Consider the following 21,485-nt stretch of genomic DNA (forward strand, 5'->3'; position numbering starts at 1 on the left):
ATTACCTCTTTCTCACTGCTTGGATAGATGATCATTTCGCCCACTTTTTCCAGGTCTGACCTCTCTCTGTAAATGCTATAGTATAGAAGGCATAAGAAAAGGTGTCTTATACAGATATACAGATAGCCTAAATGCATGCCTTGACCAGCCTGTTTCCTTACCTTTCAAGGAGCAAGTCAAATCGGGTCACAATGTCATCCCTTTGTAGAGCAACAATGAGGCAGGGGCCCGTGTGAAGGTGAGCCATCTTAAAAGGACACAACAGACCGGGCATGCATAGGCATTTACTGTACCATCTGCAAGAAGCTAGAGTGTACTGTTAATTTAAAGCAACCTGTTTCACAGCAACGTTGCTCACCCTCCCATTTCTCTTTGATGGCACTGCCAGTGTCTTGGCGATGTGTTGCCTCTGCTCGTCATCCAGTACACTCAGCCTCCCTGCCACCAGATGGCAGTCTGACCTCAGCAGCTGCTCCAGCAGGTCCAGGTGGGATGGCATTTGGCTGAGCTGAAGAACATTTGAGGGTAGCAGCAGGCAGGTTGTCTGGCAGACAGCACTGTGTATCAAGGACCCTGGTACTAACAAACAAGCAAAACAGAGCGTTTGTTTTTTCAGCAGTTTACAAAGGTCATCTGGAGCTGAGTCATAACAAATTTCAACATCCAGTCCAGAAGAATCCTTGCCAATGTGCCAGTAAATGAGTAAATAATTTAAAGGGTCCCATTTTGCACCAGGCTGAATCTTTGATCAAAGATTGAGCAATGTTCAATTTGTACATTTTCAAGTGAGTTTAATACCCAAGAGGATGTGCTTCACTGTGATTATGGATACAACAGTGATGCAGCTCACAAGGTTCTCAAGGGTATTAAACAGCAGTTACCAACACACGTACTGTCTGTTTCTTCCACAGTAGTAAACATACACAAGTAAAAAAACAGGAGAAAACAAGAGAGATCTCTGGTTACTACAAGAGAAGATAAAGCAGCCAGTAAAGCACAGCTTACCATGCTTTATTCAAATTATCAGTAGGGTTGGAACATATCTTTGACCAATCAGATTGCTTGCTTGAAACCACTTGTTGTATAGTAATATTTATACAACAACCTGGGCAGCTGATACAAAGGCAAGCATGTTTACAAAATACAGTTAGCAGAAAAATAACTTTACACTATATTACATCATACAAGTCATATAAAAGTGCTCTGTGTTTGATTTCATGAAGTGGCTAATGGTCACATGATTGATTTGATTTCAGCCATGATTTTAATTGTGACATAAAACTGATGACTCTAATAAAGAAAGCTGATCGGCCAATATCAGCGGACCTGCTGTGTTGCACTACACAGTTGCCTTGGTGGAGGTTCTTGTTTGTCTGATGTTGTCTGGACATACTGAAGCAAATTCTTTCAGTGGAGGAGGAGCAAGATTAGGGATGATTTTGTACATTAAGCAGATGTTTGCAAAGTAGACAAAATTATCAAAGGTCAGAAGGTTGTACTTTGAAATTATGTGACAGTGGTGATACCTTGCTGGCTTTTTTTCCCTACTAAACTAAAATTTCTGACGTTTAATGTGGCTATACTAATACTACCTTTTTTACTTGCTTTTTAAAGATCAGGTGTGAATCAATGACTATCCCAAGATATTTAAAATCTGAAACAATTTGGAGCTTTTAACCATTAACAAAGATATCAGGCTGATGGACATCCTTCCTGGTGATTGAAAAATACATGCAAGCAGTCTCGCTAATATTTAAAGTGAGACAAGATTGCGTGAAATAGTCAGAGATGCTGCACATGACTGCTGTTAACTTGGGTGTCTTCTTTTGGCATGCACATATATAATGGTATTGTCTGTGTACATCTGGGTCATTACATTGGGAAAAGGTCATTGCCAAGAGCAGAGGCCCCAGGATAGATCCCTGAGGGACACCAGTAGAGCAGTCAAGACAGCCTTGTTCCAACCCATGTGCATTGGCTCTCTCATTGTTAGTGTGAAATCATCCATTTTATGGCATTTTCAGAAAAGTTAAAATGTGAGAGCTTGGAGAGTAGGACATTATGATTTACAGTGTGGCTTACGTAGGTCTAAAAACACGGCTCCTACAACACCACCTCTGGCCAGCCTGGATTTTATTTGCTCAGTGAGACAGCAATCTCAGTCTCAGCTGAGTGGTGTTTTCTGAACCCAAATTGCATTTTGTGAAGTGAGACATTTACAGTGTTCAGAAAATCCACATGTTGCTCTGTTATCACTTTTTCTGTACTCTCAGAAGTGCTCAGACAGGCCTTGTCGAATTTCAAAGTAGGCCATGAAATGTTTCATTTCTTTCATGAAAGTAAAACCAATAAGATAAATAGTACAAACCTCCATTTAGTCCTGATGCCATTGGGGGTGATAGTGATGCTGGAGCCAGTGTGTTGCTCTGTTCACGTGCCAGAGAGGCTAAAGGGTCTGAGCACATACTGAGTATCTGAAATATAGCAACAAAAAAACAATATTTGTCTTTCATCAATTTGAAAATACAGACCATGCACACACAGAGTAGGTTTTCAACCAAAAGTTTGAAGTCTTGTCACCTGCAGCCCTGTATGTGACATATACTGTACCTGCTCCTGTCTCATTGTATTGGTCTCAGTGCAGCATAGCCCCTCAGGGAAAAGCGTCTTCACATCCTGAATTGCTCTCTGATATGATCCTGATCCTACAACATTGGTTACTGACATATTAAACATAGCATAGCAAGCCATTCTGTTGTTGAGATGCTGATTGATCTCTGAATGTGTACCAGTATGGGGTTGAGGGCACTGACCATAGATGACACTGTGTAAATGACCTGCACCATAACAGGCCCTCCACAGAAACTGGTCCTGAGCACGGGCCTGGTCCTGCTCCTCAGGGCCCAGCACATCCAGCAGTCTCTTCACAGCGTTCTCCCTCTGGAGGCAGAGAGCCAAGGAGGGGCCAGAGCACAGATACTGCACATGGGCTTCAAAGTCTGAGGGGTCCTGCACAACAGAGGGAGAAAAAAACTGAAAACTAAAGAATTTTCTGAATTACTAAAGCTTACAATTGCATCAATGGAAAGCTGTTCGTTCTGTTTCTACAGATGTTTTCACACATTACGTTTTCTGTAGACACCAGTGATGCAGCACTGGTTTTGTCCAGGGTCACCACACGCAGGCCCACCAAAGTGAAACCACTCAGCTGGACTTGGAGGAGTATTTTTGCAAGAGCATGATTCCAGACTCTCGGCTTGAACAGGCACAGAGTGAGCAGCATCTGTGGATCTGAACAGAAAGTTTGATTGGTTCTGCTGCAGGATAACTGACACCACCTCTGTTCTCTTAATATTCAGGATCCTCAAGTATTACATTCATGACTTGGCGCATTTCCCAGTTACAGTAGCATATACAAATTCATATCCATGGAAAACCAACTCCTTCACTAAAATATTTTCTTTTTGTTGATGAAGCCAATCCATGTTTTGAAAGCCAAACAATTACATCAAATCTTACAGTATGGTGTAAAGCTAACATTTGATTTGATTATCTCCTGACATATGCCCATTCACTCCACTTTGGCACTACTATTATGTTTCAAATCAGTACCAAACCAATTTAAAATATATATGCAAGGATGGTTAAGTGATGGATACTGTAGTCATGTGTGTAACTGCAATGCGCTGAAATTCATTTGGTACTGGAATCAATATTAAACAAGTCTAATATGACAGCTGTTAAAATTACTTTCCATCCTTCAGTTTGGGTGTCACCCTTGTGATTGGCAATACACACCAGTTGTGTTGCAGGTTCTTGGCAGGAATTTCAGTAATAGGCGCGCACTGTGATCTGGAGAGGAAAGAACGATGGTGATTAACGTATTCAGATACTTGAATTTATTTTTACGAAGCATAAAACATGATCCATTTACATCTTTTATTAGCCACCAAGCAGTGCACTGCATTGCCTAAGTTGTCTCCAATGACTACACTGACTTGAAATATAAGATCCACCCACAGGATCTACTACTGCAGTTTTAGTCACACATCAATCAGAAGTACCTATTTATTCATTTTTCTGTCTCAACTGCTCAACAAGAAATATCTTCCCAAGTGAAACAAATAAACAAATATGCTTTTTTCAGGAAAAGTTCAGAAGCATTCTGTAGATGATATTCATACATCTATGTTTCTCATGTAAAGTGGTGATTAGTATAGGCTCTGTAACAACGCATTATGTAATAACTTGACAAAATGTAATACATTTTCACTTCATTATGTAATAACACCCGCATTTTGTAATAATCTGCTGCATTTTGTAATACACAGCCTGAACGCAATATGTAATAAATTTCCCCGCATTTTGTAATAAATTATTACATATTGCAGTGGTTATTACAGGAATTGCACTTTTTTTATGATGTTTTATCGAGTTATAACATAATGCGGTGTTATTACATAATGCGTTGTTACAGGCTCAGACAATTCTAATTGGAGCATCCCTTGAGAGAGTTGATATTTGATTGTGTGTTCTATGCAATGCTCATTGAATTTACCCGGAATCATCTCTCCCTCATTAAAGAAGACAGAGGCTTGTCTGAAGGCCAGTTCAGGGGTGGGTGACATCAGTATGCTCAGGTTGCCGGGGTAATCGTGCGGTAGGAGTTTCCGCAGTGAAGCAAAAGCATCCACCCTCCTGAGAGCACAGCTGAGGGCCGGGGATGACATCAGGCTGACCAGGCTGCCGCGCCACAGCCGCTCTCCCGCCTCGTAAGGACTCAGCTCTTGGGCCTGTGGTCGAGTCAGCGCAGGCAGCCACTTCAGGCCGAGCAGCTCGTATCCAGCGTGCCCTATATCACCTGATATATTAGTCAAGTCTGGGATGGCAAGGTAAGTGAAGAGAATTCTGGTATAATAAAAATCTGAGTTATAAAAGAGTCAAATTAGGGTCAATCCTCTTCTTTCCTCTACACCTGTGAGCTATCAAACTTTGTTACAATGAGCAGCACTTGTTTTTTAACAAATCATGTATGTTCTTTATTGAGTACTATCTCACTAATAAAAGCAAGTAAAAGTTGTGTCATAGTGAAAATTTAACTATGAATCACATCTTAGCTGCAAATTTTCACACAACTCCCTAAATCATCTCCTTATATGCAGTGAATTTAGCTGACATCACACAATGGTCAAACTTCTTTGCTGTGTTTAGTTAGTTTGGACTGTTGCTACACTTCTTTTTTATTTACCAACACCTCCAGCCCCCGCACCCCAGGACAGGCTGTGTTCTGAGAAATACTTGTGAACTTCACCCACCTTCTGGTCCCCCTGTCAGCACTCTGTGTAGGAGGCTCAGTCCCTGGCTCATATCCTTCCCACACAGGGTAAAGATCACCACCTGCTCCATCTCAGGGTTGGATGGATACTTTTGACGGGACAGGACCACACCAGAAGGGTCTGGCACTGCCCACATACACTTAACTAAAAAGGAAATGTATGAGAAACATGACCAGGCAACAGGGAAAGGAGCGTCTACTAGAATCTTCACTGATATTGAGTGTACAGTGCTTACCAAAGTTATTGAGCAGGCTGTCGCTGTAGGGCACGATGTGGAAACAGCAGCTTGGCTCCACTGCTTCAACACCATTAAGCCTGGAGTGGAGGCAACCCAGCAGCTTTTGTGCCTCAAACTCCCTGATCAGGGCTGAAACAACAGGATAACTGGCCAAGGTTACTTTAATGAGAAAGAAAAAATTGGCAATGCAGCTTTTCTACATTATCTACCTGCGGTTTCTAGACAATCAGAAGTATTTTTATGCATTTGCCCTTGGTTTGCTACTTTCAAATGTGTACTTTTCATATAGTTTCAGGAGATGAATTATGCAATAGATGGGATTTGAGATGGGATTTGCTACCTGCTGGCAGACTTGCACAGTGGCGCAGGCCATTCTCCCTCCTCAGTAGTAAGATCAGACAGTGAGAGGAAAGCTGCACCTCCTCCTGATCCAGGGTTACAGTGGAAGGATTGCAGAACACAAGTACCTGGGGATAAACACACAAGTAGACTTCAAGACCCATCAGTCAACCTGAGTCTAAGAACCAAATCATCTACCCTCACTCTCCACATCTACAAAAACTCTACAGAAAACACTGAAATTCACTACAAAGCAGTCAAACTTCTATTCAATTCTATTCTATTCTATTCTATGCTATTCTATTCTATTCTGTCAAATATTGTTCTGATGAAAGCTGCTGAGACTGGATGCCAGTCTGGCCCATGAAAGAGAGTCCTCTTGTTGCACCTGCCGGCTGGTGAGTCCGAGGGTTTTGGCCCACTTGCTGTGGAGCTGCAGCCTCTGCAGCCCCCTCAGACTGAAGCCTCTGCGGTCGCACACAGCCAGCACCTGGCTGTAGCAACATGGAGCCACGACAGGCGACACCACCAGCAGCACGTCAGCTATGCAGGGGGGGAGAGGAGACAGGTAGAGAGGGTTTAGCAGCTCTACTTCTGTTAAAACCAAATGTGGACACAAACCAGCATTTTTCCCCTCATGATGTTTTTTTCAGCTCACTGTTGAGTTACCTTTCGTTGTGGCACACAAAAAGGCAGATGACCTGGTTAAATTGGACAGGCTGCCTCCCACTCCATCCCCTGCAGGTACGACTCTACATACACAAGGGATATTTTTTTTGTAATTGTTTGAAAATGATTGATTACACTATAATAACAAAGAATCAGTGTCAATATCATAAAAGGGCTATAATCTAGTAGGTGACACTGAGTTACAGGCAAAAGCACTGGGATGGTCATGTGGATCTGTTTCTTTAGTGAGGTGCCTCCTAACTGCGTGACGTGTTCCAGACTTCAAGTGGTAGTAGCTGCACATTCTTAACTCCAATACAGAGTTAATTTTTAATGATTACTACCAGTGTTTGAACAGATTCAGATTTAACAGATTGAACAGTATTCATCAAGGCTGTATGCTTTATAATCATATCAAAAGACTACCATGAGGCAAATACACAGACTGTCAGCTATTGATTCTGACTATTTGCTTTCATGTTAAACCGTGCCAGGAAAATGGTAGCGGTTGTGATCTGTTGCTCCAGTTGGGCGTAAGCATTGGTAAAAATTAACTTAAAGTAAACTACAGTCATCTAATGTTGATATTTGGTCACATACCTCTTACATACAAGAAATGTTTGTAACTCTTTAACATTTTCCAGCATGTACCATATACAGATTCTTGACTCTATGGGATTTCAGTTGTAGAGTTGTAGAATGTCCTGTTGAAGTGCTTAGTTTTATTATGGACTACATCTCTGACTGTAAATGACTCTGACTAGGTGAAATGTGGATACAGCAAAAATAAATCAATTTCACATAACTCCCATAGTATTTTTTTTCATTAAAGTTACTACATTTTCAAAATATGCAAAAAACACAGTTTCAGGTTATCCCCAGTTATTACATTATAACTAGGCTTGATTTAGGCACCTCTCCAGTGGCATTCTGACAACAAACCTATTATTCAGAGGTTGGCTGTGATTCTGTGAGTTTCCTCCTTGAAGTCTTCCTGAAAACCACAAGCACAGTTCCCTGTGCACTTGCTTGGCCAGGTGAGGGGAGTAGAAGAGTGGAAGGTCTTTGCTTCTGCAGTGGAGAGCGTTGATGGATGCTGGATTTGTCTCCTTGGCCAGTAGAGGATCTGAGGGACCAGTTAAATCCTGCCACACTGAGCGGGCAGAAGGACCCCGAACAGCTAGGGCAAGGACAGGCTGACTCTGGATATCAGGTACACCCCCTATGAGACAAAGGGAAAGTTGTTAATCTAGTAATAACCAAGTACACACGGCTCTGGAGGATTTAGTTATGTTTTACCGGCACTGTCGCTTGGTAACCCCTGTGGCGAATAGAGGAGCCGCAGGCCACACACATCAAGTCCTGAATTGAGGAGGAGCTGGAGGGTGTGGTGAGTTACAAGGGGCTGTAGGAAGAACGATTTGTACCCCAGAGCAACTACTACCTACAACAAGAACCAATGACAAGTAACATCAATTCAGTTAATCCATATTTACTGCCATGATCGTGACCCACTGCTTTGTGGCATCAGAGGAACAACTATTTGAAAGGAACAACTCTTGAAAAGCACTCTTCAAGGACAACGGCCTCACCTCTGTGTGCAACTGCTGTGTGACCATAGTCTCTCTCCTCTGACAAATAGGCTCCTGAGTTTCCACAGTCTGCCAGTAAAAGCCTGGACTGAGACCAAATGTCCTATCTATTACCTGAAACACAAAGCCAAGGGAACAAAGTATAGTCAACAGAACACACAATCATCTGAGTGCTTAGAAATGTATCAAGCTTCGTTCGGTCTATAGCAACACACGTTTTTGTCGGAGCTGATGGAGATAAAACAATTTAAGCAGGATGATGGCAGGTGGATGGGTGGGGCGTAGGCTTGCTGGTCCAGCAAGATTTTGAGCTGAGGTAGCCAGTGGGCAGTTACACTGAGCGAGGTGTGAGAGAGGAACCTGCACACACGGTGATAGAACGTGTTGCGGGTATCCATATGCCATTTCTATGAAAAAACAAGAGAAGTACAGCATCAGTGCTCAGATCATCAGACATGGTGGAGCCTAAATACTAAGCATACTGTTCTTTTTTTGCCATTCACCCTTGGTTTATAACAGTGTTGATGGCTTTCTCCATGGGAAACTGCTAATACATGCAACGCCAGTCCATCCTCCCTCCACAGCTGCTGAAGTCCTGCAACCCAGAATGGGACCTGTGCACCAGCCTTGTGTTCATCACACCGGGGGCCCGGGCCGACCTAGCACACACAGACCGGTCACCTCAATGTGCTGTGGTTTCAACTCAGTGTCACAAAGAACTAACTCTGGAATACATTGGCAGAAAGGAGAATAAATTATTCACTAACCAAAGACAGAAACCACGCCACTAAAGCATTGTATATGTGTGATTTGGTTACAGCTGAATCCAGATTTTGTGCTTTTCCATGACTGTTGCCTACAACCACACCGGGGCTGGGTAGACTGACAGTCAGTAGCACATATCCCTTATTTTCAATATCTGCTGGTAGGTTATTGATTGACTGTAGGTGAGAGGCTTCCTGAAAAAAAAAAACACAATAAGTGCACGTAGAAATTTTGTAAAAAGTGTGTTCATTTCTTGCTGTCTTTTGTGACACTTACAGCATCATAAAGAACCTCAGTCTTCTCGGCAGCTGGCTGCTTGTCATTGACAGATTTGGTTGGGCGATGTCTTTCCAGTTCCTTAAGAATTTTCTGGTGTTGTTCTGGTTGCAGTGTCTGCTTAACTTGCTGTTTCTGTGGTCGGTAACTACCAAATGCATTGTTAAGATGCTTGTTTAATGTCAAGGTTGTGGAACTGGCTAAATGAAATAATTTGAGAATCCATACCTCTGCTGCTTTGGTTCTTTGGTTGTACTTTGCTGAGTTAACGGTGGGCTTTCCACCTCAGGCTTTTTGGACTCTGACTGTACAGGTGAAGACTGTTTATCTACCGACAGAGGTAGCGACTTATGTCTACATGTAGGAGCTAAAGGCTGGGGAAGCTTGTCTTTCAGTTCCTCTCCTTGGTTTCCCAGCTCTGAATCATGAGGCTTATTGGAATGTTTGTTCCCATTTCCATTCATCTCCCTTAATTTCCGAAGTAACATACTCTTGCCAGTTACTTCCCTAGGAGAAGAGCAAAATGACAATATGACCTGAAATAGAATGTACTGGACTGAAGCGTGACTAATATTTCTAATGCAGGAAATATTTACCTGTCCCCTGTTCCTGATCCAGGCTGCACTCTAAGATTGGGTTTCTTTGCAGGAGGTGTTTCCTGGAGAGAGCTAGGTTTGGCTACTGTCTTGGATTCTGATGAAATGGTGGGGCATGTTCTTGGTGTTTTTATTGAAGGATCAGGGCAACGCAGGTCAATATACACAGTGGTGCATTCCTGGTGGCTCAGCTGCAACTCTGCTGCCGTCCTTTCCAATGATTTGCTCCATACACTATTCTTTCTGCATGACACACAAGGTGATTATTGTATTTTTACCATTACGCTCACAGAACTTTATTAGTGATTCTAACTTACTTGATATGGGTGGGACTTTGCAGAGGCTCTGACTGAGACACAGGCTTTGATTCAGCCCCAGAAGACTGGTGCTTGCAGTAAGCAACTAGCCTCTCCATTATATCGTCCTGGGACCTTTCATTGTCACCCTCTATGAGCAAAATAAGGGTTGATCTTGAATTTATAACACAAGCTAGTACATTAATTTACACACACTCACCATAAATGACATGCAAATTATTAACCTATTCATCCCTCATGCATTTTTAATTCAGTACATGCATAGGGGCCTGTGTTATAACTGTACTTACCTGCATGTGCTTTTGCAGGTTCACCCAACACACATCCCCGCACAGACGGCCCATCCTCTCTGAGAGTTTGGAGGATATCATCCAAATCCCATTGGTCAAGCAGCTGATTTTATGTACATTGCAAAAGCAGTAGTTTGTTGAATGAGAAAGTGCAAAATCTGGTGAGTCTTCACCTGCATCAAACATGCATATTCAGTAATGGTGGAGAAATGTTTCCTTATGGTTTTCCCAAACTGGAAACTCACCGAAAATGAGAGAATGGGGAAACCCTCATCAGATTTTCTGTTGTCCAAATGTGTTTTTACAGAGGCATTCAGTTTGGCTCCTCTGAACTCCAATATTTTGTTCTCGCAAGCATCAGTCTGCGATGGGTGTACAAAGAAAGGCAAAGAAAAGAAAAGAAAAGAAGTAAAGAAAGGAAAGGAAAGGAAAGGAAAGGAAAGGAAAGGAAAGGAAAGGAAAGGAAAGGAAAGGGCACAGACGTACATTTGGGCATGTTTGCTGTAACATGGCTCTAGTGTAATTTATTCTCCTTGTGTGGCTGCCAGCTAATACAACCTGCTTACCCCACCATCAGCAGAGGAGTGCAGTGTGCCCCGCTGAGCTACAGCAGTGTTTTCCACGGCTTCACCTTCATACAACGTCACACTCTGGTGGCGAGAGGTCTCTTCTGACTGGCATGTCTGTGCTGCAGGTATCCACAGCGCCTGATCAAGGGAACACACACACACACACACACACACATCAAACCGAACCAAACCAAACCATTGACCATCATTCGTGTTCCTGATTCGTTTATGATGGTGCTGTGCCAATTCATCAGGAAGTCCACATTATTAGAGATCACATTGACTTACATGAAACTAAAATCGACTGACCTCTGTTTCAGCATCTTCCAGTGAAAGACACTGCAAGTCCTCCTGTATGTGAACCTTCGGGGAAACGACTGCTGGTCGTTGAAATATGGTTATATTATCTTCATTCTCGGACTGTAAGGCGTAACATTATTTGATGTTAGCTGTTTTAGTTAAAGTGACTTTTCGACTATGCTGTTGTCGGCAGTTAGCTTAGCTAACATAATACTAGCACATCCTTTAGGAACGAAGAAACTTACAGATGAAGAATCGGAATCGATGGACGGTATAAATGGTTTTACACTCTCCAAAAGTGCATTCCAGTGCGACGAAGGATTCAAATCCATTTCACCAAGTCAGCAGGAGAAGTTTGCAAAAGACATATATCAAGTTGGTTAACTTTATATAATGTTATGTACAGCTAATTAGTTAGCTAGCAGGGGAGTTCATGCTCTTGCTCTCAGTAAAGTAGCGTCTTTGGTTACCATGGCAACAGAACGCTTCTTGTGCAGCACGTGTGCTTTGTCAATACTGCTGCCTCCAACGTCCGTGCGGAAATTATGTCATTAAGACTTGAGCCGCACATGAACAACAGAGTTGCTCAGTCCATAGAAACATGGAATTTGCAGCTTTCTGCATGGTTATCAGGCATTTGGGCTGTATATTGGCGTGAATGACTACTGAAAATCGGATTGTGTGAAATTTTAAATGAACATTGTATGGCGGAAATCTTTAAAATTGGGTGAAATTCGTGACGTATTTTGCATCAGGAATTACAATAAATTTTGACTCCTAACATTTTGAGTCAAACCATTCCCTGCAAACTTCACCTTGCGACCAGAAAAAGCTAATTATCTCAGGTAGGCCGACTGCCAAAATCACCACTCAAACATGGCAGATAGTCGTCGTTGCATAATGGGCTACCAGGTTGTCAGCCTCAAGGCCCAAGAGGAAAATCAGCATTGAGCTTGGCTATTTCAACGGCAAGTATCGGACTGCTCAGTTTAGATTCAGCATTCCTACAGTGCAGATTTCCAGAGGGTCTGTAAGTATTCTGAATTTGACGTTTGACGTTGAAGATTGCTAGGTGACACTTGAAGCCATTCCTTCAGTCAACTCAAATAAGTAACTATCTGCAAGAAGCCACCGCTTTTTATTCACAGGAAATAATAGCATTCATACTGTTTCCCCTCTCTTATGCTAGCGTCTGTCCAACACAGCCTGTTTACAGTTTACACGTGGGATGACCACAATAAACAGGCGGTGTCCAGTATGTGATTGGCCTAAACTTGTCAAACCTTATTTACAATGTGGCTGCACGAAACCAGTTTTTTTTTCTTCCGTAAAAATGAAGGCAAAGATGTGTTTAGTGAATTTATTGGACTTTGGTGATTTGACAACAGTACAAACTGAATTTAAAGTCGCCAACACGGGGTTTTAATGCACCAACACACACATCTAGAGTATCCATGAAGACAGTTTTGAGTGACACAGAGCTATATAGATTTTTCCCCCTGCCTGTAACTTTTCCAAACTTTTTCCTTTTTTTTCAGATCATTCCATCCAGCCCAGTTGCATAACTTTTAGATTGTGACAAACTATTTTTTTTTTTTTTTTTTTTTTTTTTTTACAGTCTAATGGCTTAAAGTTAACATTCAAATTAAGTGAAATAATGCTCACATTTCAGTTTCTATATAAAGTATACATTAGTAATTATAGCCTAATGATTTTTACATATATGACTTAGTATCGGGCTCCCAAATATTTGTTGATAATTATTGAATAATATTGAATTGAATAATTGATAATTATTGAAAATATATACAGTCCATCCTTATATTTTATGTCAGTATAAACTGAATCAACTCAAAATGTTTCTTGAAGATTGGGTCCAAAGTAAAATTCTGTTGGATTTTCCCTTTCCTGCAGAAATACTAAGTCACATTTCCTTATAACTAAAGCATTGACTTTTTGAACATAACTTGAAAAAGTTGAAGCAAAGAAATGTTGTTGGTCTCTTCAGTTGTCTTTCCACTGAAGAGACCGCCATCTTAAGGCTTGTCAAGCCTTAAAATGGCAGCATTTGATTGTTTGTTAAAGATGTATGTGAAATTAGACCATGAATCACATTGTATGCATTTTTATAGTCTATAACTAAAACCCACTCACAGTATCCCAATCAATGCATCAATGTAACTGTTTCAAGCTAGAGATCAGAAATTGAATTTTAGTTGTTGAAAATATTGAAGTTAACCATTCAAAAATACTTTCTACTAGTAACAAACTGATTCTGTGGCCATGTCTGTAACTTGTCCACTCAGCAGCTAAGGAAGTGTTCATTGTCAATATCCCGTAGGTCTTGACCAACTAGGCTTGGTGGGCTGCTGCATGTAATGTTGTTGTAGATGGTGACGGTAGTGTCAGGCTCTTCGCCCTCTGCGTGGGTCTCCACTCGCCGAGGTATCACCAATGGATTCCTCAAGCTGTAATTTCTGAGTGGAAGGGCACTGCAGTCGCATTTCCACTGGTTCCCAGGAAGCAACAGTTTTTCCATACTCTCTGGGAAATCAGGGAGAATGCTAGTCAAAGCATTATCTCTCAGGTCAAGGTAGTGCAGCCTGGGCAGTAGCTGCTTTGTGCCATTCTGCAAGAATTGTCGAAAAACATTGTTGGACAATAGCAAGTACTCCAGATTCTTGAGGCCAGAGAATGCGTGGGTTGTGAGAACCTCCAGCTTGTTGAAACTCATGTCTAGCCCCAACAGGCCCACCAGGTCCACAAAGCTCTGCCGTTCCACCACAGAGATGTTGTTGTGCTGCAAGAACAGCCGCCGTAAACCAGAGAGTCCGATGAAAGCTTGGGTCGTGACCTTTGTTAGACAGCCTCTGTCCAGATGAAGGCTGTGCAGCTTTGACAAGCCTTTGAACACATGGTCCGGTAGACCATGGAAACAGCTTCCGGACAGGTTGATGACAGCCACGTGAGAGAGGCCTGTGAAACTACCCACTTGTGCCTCTTGCACCTGGTTGTGTTCTAGCTCGAGGACCTCCAGGTGACCGAGCCCTTCAAAGATCCTCTCCCCCAAGGCTCGGATCTTGTTGTAACTGAGACGTAGCTCTTCTAAGTACTGGAGATCGCGGAAGGTCCTGGGCCTAATTCCAGTGATGGAGTTGTTGGAAAGGCGCAACACGTGAAGACTGTGGAGACCCAGGAAAGTCTCATCATGCAGAGCAGTTAGTCTGTTGTTTGTGAGATCCAGCCATCTGAGTGACTTCATGCCTACAAAGGCTCTGGGTACCACTGTCACAATCTGGTTCTGGGCCAGATAAAGCTTTTGCAGTTTCGGGAGTTTCACAAACACATTCGCTTTGATAACCTTGAGGTAATTTCCAGTTAGATCCAACTCCTTAAGCTCAGTGAGACTTTGGAAGAGCTGCGGCTGTAAGTAAGCAAGCCTGTTCCCTGCCAGAACCAGCTCCCGTAGGCCATTCAGGTCATGGAAAGCTGTTTCAGGTAAGACTGCTATCGAGTTCCACCCCAGATTGAGAAGCCACATATGTGAGAGGCCTGCAAACAGCCTTTCCTCAATACGAGAGAGCTGGTTGTTATGCAGACTAAGTGAGGCAAGGTTAGGTGTGTTCTGGAAGATTATACCTGGTAATGCCCGAAGGCGATTTCGCTCAAGGTGGATGTGTGCTAGCGACCTAAGCCCTTTGAAAACCTGAGGGTCAAGTGTCACCAATTGGCCACTCTGTAGATTCAAAAAGTCCAAGTTGGTAAGATCCTTAAAAGAGACTGCTGGCAGGGAGGTGAACAGGTTAGCATCCAGCCAGAGGGAATGCGCGGACTGCGGCATGTCCGATGGGACTTGCGTTAAGTTACGAGCGCTGCAGTACACATTGAGCTCCAAGCTGTAGTCATCATGCAGACAGGTGCATTCCTTGGAACATGGAATAGGCTCTTCGGTCACCTTCTCTCCAGCTGTGTCAGGGTCTGGCAACACCAGTGATGTTCCCAGGACCCACAACACCAACAGCACAATGGTGTGCATAACAGCTGTGGGTAGAGTATCAAGCTGTATTAAAAATCAAAACATACATGTAAATTCAGTCTTGGCCTTCTTTGAGACTCAGATCAGGTGATAAAGAGCAGCAGGTTGTTAGAATGTGATGCCTCACTTTTAGTGTAATCAAATTATTCTGTAATTTTGCATTGTTTTAAATGTTTTGGATGCCTAAGGACCTAAATTATATTGTATTATCTTACCTTAAATCTGAGTGGTCTTGATTTACGTGGACAAGCAGTGAAATACTGAATGACCGACCTTTGTGCAATTGTTGCAGAATGGAAAGTCTGCCAAGCCCCAAAACGTTTTTTCTTTTTTTTTTTCTTTTTTTTTTTTTTTTTAAGCCAGACCCACTGAATTTGTACAATTAACCCGTTAATTTCCATTTGGCTCCTATTGATTGTTGCCAGTAAGTTTAGGTGCATTGAACTTTCTTTTCCCAAAAAGACATTGGAAGTTGTAAACATAACGTAATAATGATTCATAACAGGTTTTATCAGTGAATAATTTAATAACATGTTTTCCCTTATCATTAAGTGATCAGTAATCAGGCCATAAAAATGAAGGCAAACTGATCATAGCCTCAGTAAGTTGTCTCTTAGGCTACTTACCATGAGAATTATATGTATGGACTTGAATTTGTTCTTCATGTAGCTTACATGCTGTATTTTAAAGACTAATGAGGGAACATGTCTAAGTGGCCTTTGCTGTTTACTAAAGTCAGGGTCCAGTCACTGAGTGCATTTACTGTAGATTTTAACTGATATACTATGGTAAAGAGATAACATGAACCCAGTGCACTGGACCGACCTGTGGCTGAAATTATATTTCTTTTTCTATGATGTTAATGGTTTACTGGTTTACAACACACTCTTTGGCAGGAGACAATGAGGGCAGCATTGCTGTTGATTTTAGGGTAAGGGCAACAAACATTTTAACTCCCCACCATCCCCCTTGTTATACCCTTTGTTTTATTTGAATAAAATCAGCAAGCACTCTTAGACTTATGTGTTAGAGACTTAATGTAGACTATAATGGTAGCGACATTGGATTTTTTATTTGATTTACTTATCTAACTATGCAGGATAGGGGTCAGTTCCAGAGGTTCATTTCCGAATCACGTCTATGACTGTAATGACTAACTTGCTGTTTACTCTTTTTCTTGGTATCTGGGTTCTTTTAGACAACCATGAACTGGTCATGCTCTAAAGGACAACCAAATCCTGATAAACCTGTGTCCTTGCACATGAATTTCAGTGATTGGCTTGTTGACGCATCAAGCAGAACTCATCATCTTACATTTTAAAATATTGGGAATGCATGTCATTAGCATAGTTTTTAAACAGTTCATTGTTCATTCAGTGAAGTATAGTATCTTATTAAAAAGCATGTGAACAAAACAGAATGAGGAGTGGAGCGTTATTAATTTAACTTGAGCAAGAAGCACAGTGCATCCAAGTTTTTAACATCTAGCACTCAACTGTGATCCAGTTTTTTGTAGTGAATAAATACACATCTTACTCTCTTCAGGTAGGCAGGGGATGTGATGCATGGTACAAACCTTGCCTGCCTCAACAGCCGGAGGTTTATGTTGAATACATTTATTGAGAAATGCATTATGTTACTTTATTTTCCATGTTGTATGAAAGTGTTGGTAACTGTTGATTGTAACTGTTCCCATAGGCGACATATAGCTTTGTTTGGTTTTGTTTAGGTAATGGGCTCAGATAAATGTAATGGAATGTGTGCCTCAATTTTATTTCTTGACATTTAAGTCTAAAAAGTAATAATTTTTAATGTGTAATTCATGTTTAATTGTCCCTTTATACATTAAATAATCATCAGTCGTCATAATTAAATGCCACAGTTCCTCTGTTTTCCTGTAGTATTGATTAGTGTAAAGTTATTTAGGTTATAAAATACATTTATGTCACTACTGAGAAATATCTTGTCATAATCATATATAATGGCATCATGCCTGAATGACAAATTCTTCTCTGAACACATACGTTTATAAGAATCTATGGAAACATCAATGAACAAACAGTATTTGCAAGTAAACAATTTATGGCAGATTGGGGCGGGGGAAACTGAGCAGCAGAAGATGAATAATGGAGAGCAGATCTTGCATGCACAGCCTTGTGTGTTCACTCAGCTCTATTCTGCTCATAAAGAAGTATCTCCTCCCATTTGACTGTGCAAGTATTGCCTAATATCGTCCATTATCTACTGTGGGGGTTCAGTGTTTTGTAGACGTTACAGAACCTTTGTAGTAGAGACTGAGGAACCTTATGAATTCTCATTTTCTTGTCTTGCCAGTAGAGAGCACTGCTGATCTGTTGTCACAACCAGCCATAACAAGTTAGTGAAACTGTGTCCTTTGTCTGCAAAGGATTCTCTAAAGCCTCTAAAGCAAACAATAGTCATTTTATGTTGAGCATGGGCTGGAGTGCATTTTTTTTTAACATAGATCATTCAGTGAGTTTTCTCTTGTTAGGTAACACTATAATATTTCTTGATGAGAAGATCTTTAGGCTGTCCAATAAAGAATACAATATGCTAAATATGGAAAGGGTGTTGGGTTGTTCTTGTTTGTTAATATTACACAAATAATTTTACAAACAAAGAAAATAAAACTACCGTTTTTATTACTATTCCAGTAAAAAAAAAAAAGTGCCATACTGAATGGCTGCCACAGTGAGTCGTTTCATGATTGCTACTCCCCAGACAAACACCTCTAATTGGCTCATTCCCCTGCACTCAACCAGACACAAAGGTTTCCAGGTTTGTCAGTTGCTGTGGGCTTACTGTGAGTGCAGGAGAGGAGTATTAATGGTGAGTGGCAGAGCCTGCTGCTGTAAATGTTTGACTGGGTTCTGCCTTGCTTCAGGAGGGATAAATTCCTCAAATAATACTGGATAAATTCTGTGCTTCCTCAGCAGCGATGAGGAGGCCTGAAAGGCATTATGTCAGTCTAAATTGGAAGGATGCATGCTGATCAGTGTTGAAACCCACCATACCCTCCTCCTTCCCTCTACTGTTTTGCTCAGGAGTGTCAGGGAATTCTTGAAATATATAATGCCAAGGAAGCCCAATACAAACTCCCTGCATCCTTTAAGACAACTGTACATAATAGGCCTGTTCACCATCTATACATAATAATCCTGAGGGTGGCTTGTGTGCTCCTTTGTTAGGCCTGACTTTGTTAGAGTCACCTGTTGCTTATCTTTTGTTTTGTATAGACATAATTAGATTTCAGAATAGTTAAACACATGATTTGTTACTTGACTTCACAACTATCCTCAGTTTTCTTCAACAGCTTTTGCCTGGGACTCAATGTCATCAGCACATCTCCCTCCATGTTTTTCCCTTCGGCTCTCTCTGTTTGCCTCGTGTTGACACTGTTTACTTTGCGCTCCCCACTTAGCCCACACATAGTGAACAAATCTACAAATCAGTGATGACTATGCAGTGTAGCTTGCAATGTAACATTAGCCTGTGAAATATTTATCAGTGTTGAGTTCCAAATCTCTCCTCCCCAATGCAACACATCTAGTGTATTAAAGACTTCCAAGTGTGCAACAATCCAGTAATTTGTAGTTTGGTTTTCATCAGACCTCTGCAGCCTTTTGGGGGGAAATTGTGATACAGAAGTGCACTGTCAGTTTTGTTGGGGAGTCACTATACTGTAACCACAAGTCTTATACATCATTAAAAACACAGGTCCCCACTGTTGGAAAAATGTTATAAAATGGATAATTCATGTCCTCAATTTTGATTGGCTGAGTCACATTGAGCTGTTCTAAAATGCCAGATAAGCTCACACCTGTGACTGTACACCAGTTAATTTAAAAATGCACTAACCGGAAAGTCAACTGTCATACTGGTACATACCAGTATGAGTGTGTGTTGCTTAGCAACCGCATTGTTTAGCTGCTGTAGGACAAAGGACCTTATTTTCTTAGCGTAAAAATAAAATGTAATTATAATTGATTAAAGAGATTTTTTCAACATTTGTGGTCCTTTTATTTACAATGGTGTGTAACTGCCATTTCATAAAAAGCCGAGAGGCTGTGATTTGGCTGTGAGAACATGATCATTCAGTTTCATCCACAGCTACCAAGGATAGTGGATAGCTAAACACTGCAATGAATGAGCTCCAATTCAGAACCAGTTGGAGCATTGTGATTAGAGCACAATAATGACATACAGTTTACACCAGTGATTAGGCCAGGCTGTAGACTGCCTCATCATACCAAACCAGTATTTCCCTTTTACTTTATTATTTTCTTACCATCTAGGGCAGCATGTTGGGGCAGCAGGGTGGCATACAGAGATGCTACAACCAGAGCAGCAGGGTAGAAGCCGCTGTATTGGCAGGCATCCAGCCTGCTCAAGTATCCTTGAACAAGACAGTCCCTACCAGCTCAGGTGTGTGTTCTGTATCTGACCCTGTGTTCTGACCTCCTCTGGACCAGGGCAAGCAAAAATAGAATTTCTCTATGGGATCAATAAAGTATCCTATTATTATTGTTGTTGTTATTACTATTACTATTATTATTGAACTTGCTTAAATTGTTATTGTTATGTTGACATGTGGTTACTTTCTTACTGAATCAACCTGTTCTAGGTAATATTGCTGCAATAAGATGTGCATAAAATTCTGCACTCGACCTATTTAAGAATGCCCTCGTTACAATAATAAAGACTGAGACATTACAGTAGTAGGCTACCTAGCCAGTGTATCTGAGCCTGCCTCCCAGTGGAAGGCAAGCAAAGTAGAATTTCCCTTTAAAGATCAATCGAGTATCACATTATTATTACTATTGTTGTTGTTATGTTTTACATGCAGCTGCTTTTCTGCACTGGACCTGTTTAAATGTGTGCTAGCGACTGACATAATACCTGGTCAGGTTTTGGGGTTTTTTGGGCTGCCATACAAGCAAAGCATTTATGCGCTGTTTGTGGTAATAATAGAGTGCCTCCTTCAAGTTCCAATTTTCAGGGCGCCTTGATAATCAAGCACCTCAGAGATGATAGACTATAAGACTATTGCTTTACGTGGGTTGAATACACACTGCTGGATCACAGAGCCATCACACACTCAGTGTACTCAGCTTCACCTTCGGGACCATGCCAGGAACTTTCCCCATCACCTTGTTAGACATAAAACACTGTGTGATAAATAAGTGCTTAAAGGATCCATTAAGGCATTACCCATAACATTTGTTAACCGTAGACAGCCAAACACACCAGTAGACTCCACAGTCACACTCATTCTCATGTGAACCCATGTGAAACAAGTACATAAAAGCCAGCAGCTGAATGCATTAAACTGAGCGTCAAGATGAAATATTTTACAGGCGAAGAGCTTTACAACCAACAGAGCCATAAAGCGACAGATCACACCTTCTGTGCTGGTGCAGTGGGCCTTTGGACATGCATAGTGTCGGACGTGTTGCTCTCATGTGTTGCTCATCTATGAGTATGTTATAGCGGACCAGCAGTTGTGCATAGCAGTGGAAACAGCCATGGGAGCCAAAGTGATGACTTTAACAAGGCCCACACATAAGCCATCTCTCTAAGGAAGAGAAAGGCGAAAGGATGGAGCTCTTTTCTTACTCTGTTATCAGCTCAGCGGAGGGGTTTAATTGAACTAAATTGTTTTCTTTGTCCCTGCACAGTTGTAAAGTGAGAACAATCCAGCTTCCCCAGCCAAGCGAAGTACGACAGGTTGAATAGGTTGAATTTGAAAGCCTTAATACCCCACTTACTTTCCTGTCTTTTGAATGTCAGCATGCTCAGTCATTTACAGTCAACACTGCCACCCACTGGCTGATTGTTTGGCTGTAATCCCCTCACAGTTATTTTAGCAAAACAAAGAGAATCATGTCTTCTATGACGGAGCCAAATTTCAAACAGGGAGGTTCAAAATTGAGCTCATGCACACAGTCAGTGGCCTTTCACCCATTGAGGTGATGGTGGCTGTGAGCTGCTCTGCACCCTGGCACCACCTCAGCACTTTTGACAGCCAAAGACCCTCCACACCCCTGCAGTGGCTATTAATAACCGCTCTCAGCTCCCAGTCAACTCACAGCGTTCCAGGGGGAGAGAGAAAGCATCGGCTTTGTCTTGACATCTGGAAGG

At 41.7% G+C, this 21,485-nt stretch overlaps 2 protein-coding genes across 2 annotated transcripts; both read right to left on the reverse strand.

Moving 5' to 3' along the window:
• Window positions 1-157: 157 nt before the first annotated feature.
• Window positions 158-11,619, reverse strand: LOC139643488 (dynein axonemal assembly factor 8). Its single transcript, XM_071518636.1, is given in 24 exon segments — window positions 158-247; window positions 383-579; window positions 2,369-2,426; window positions 2,611-2,705; window positions 2,814-3,033; window positions 3,143-3,291; window positions 3,799-3,852; window positions 4,559-4,852; window positions 5,316-5,480; window positions 5,572-5,703; window positions 5,915-6,041; window positions 6,302-6,456; window positions 7,544-7,784; window positions 7,850-8,026; window positions 8,175-8,288; window positions 8,390-8,581; window positions 8,678-8,788; window positions 8,888-9,133; window positions 9,216-9,363; window positions 9,812-10,036; window positions 10,102-10,256; window positions 10,985-11,125; window positions 11,297-11,407; window positions 11,533-11,619. Coding segments are annotated over 24 exon segments (3,684 nt in total).
• A 1,970-nt stretch (window positions 11,620-13,589) lies between these two features.
• On the reverse strand, window positions 13,590-15,323 carry igfals (insulin-like growth factor binding protein, acid labile subunit). The gene has a single exon (XM_071518669.1). It carries the CDS (start codon window positions 15,321-15,323, stop codon window positions 13,590-13,592), a length of 1,734 nt encoding a protein of 577 aa, XP_071374770.1.
• Between the last annotated feature and the right edge of the window lie 6,162 nt (window positions 15,324-21,485).

This window comes from Centroberyx affinis, unplaced genomic scaffold, assembly GCF_046629955.1.
Source record: "Centroberyx affinis isolate AG114_WGS23_722 - 3 ecotype Tasmania unplaced genomic scaffold, CSIRO-AGI_Caff_v1 ptg000618l_1, whole genome shotgun sequence".
Lineage (NCBI taxonomy): Eukaryota > Metazoa > Chordata > Actinopteri > Beryciformes > Berycidae > Centroberyx > Centroberyx affinis.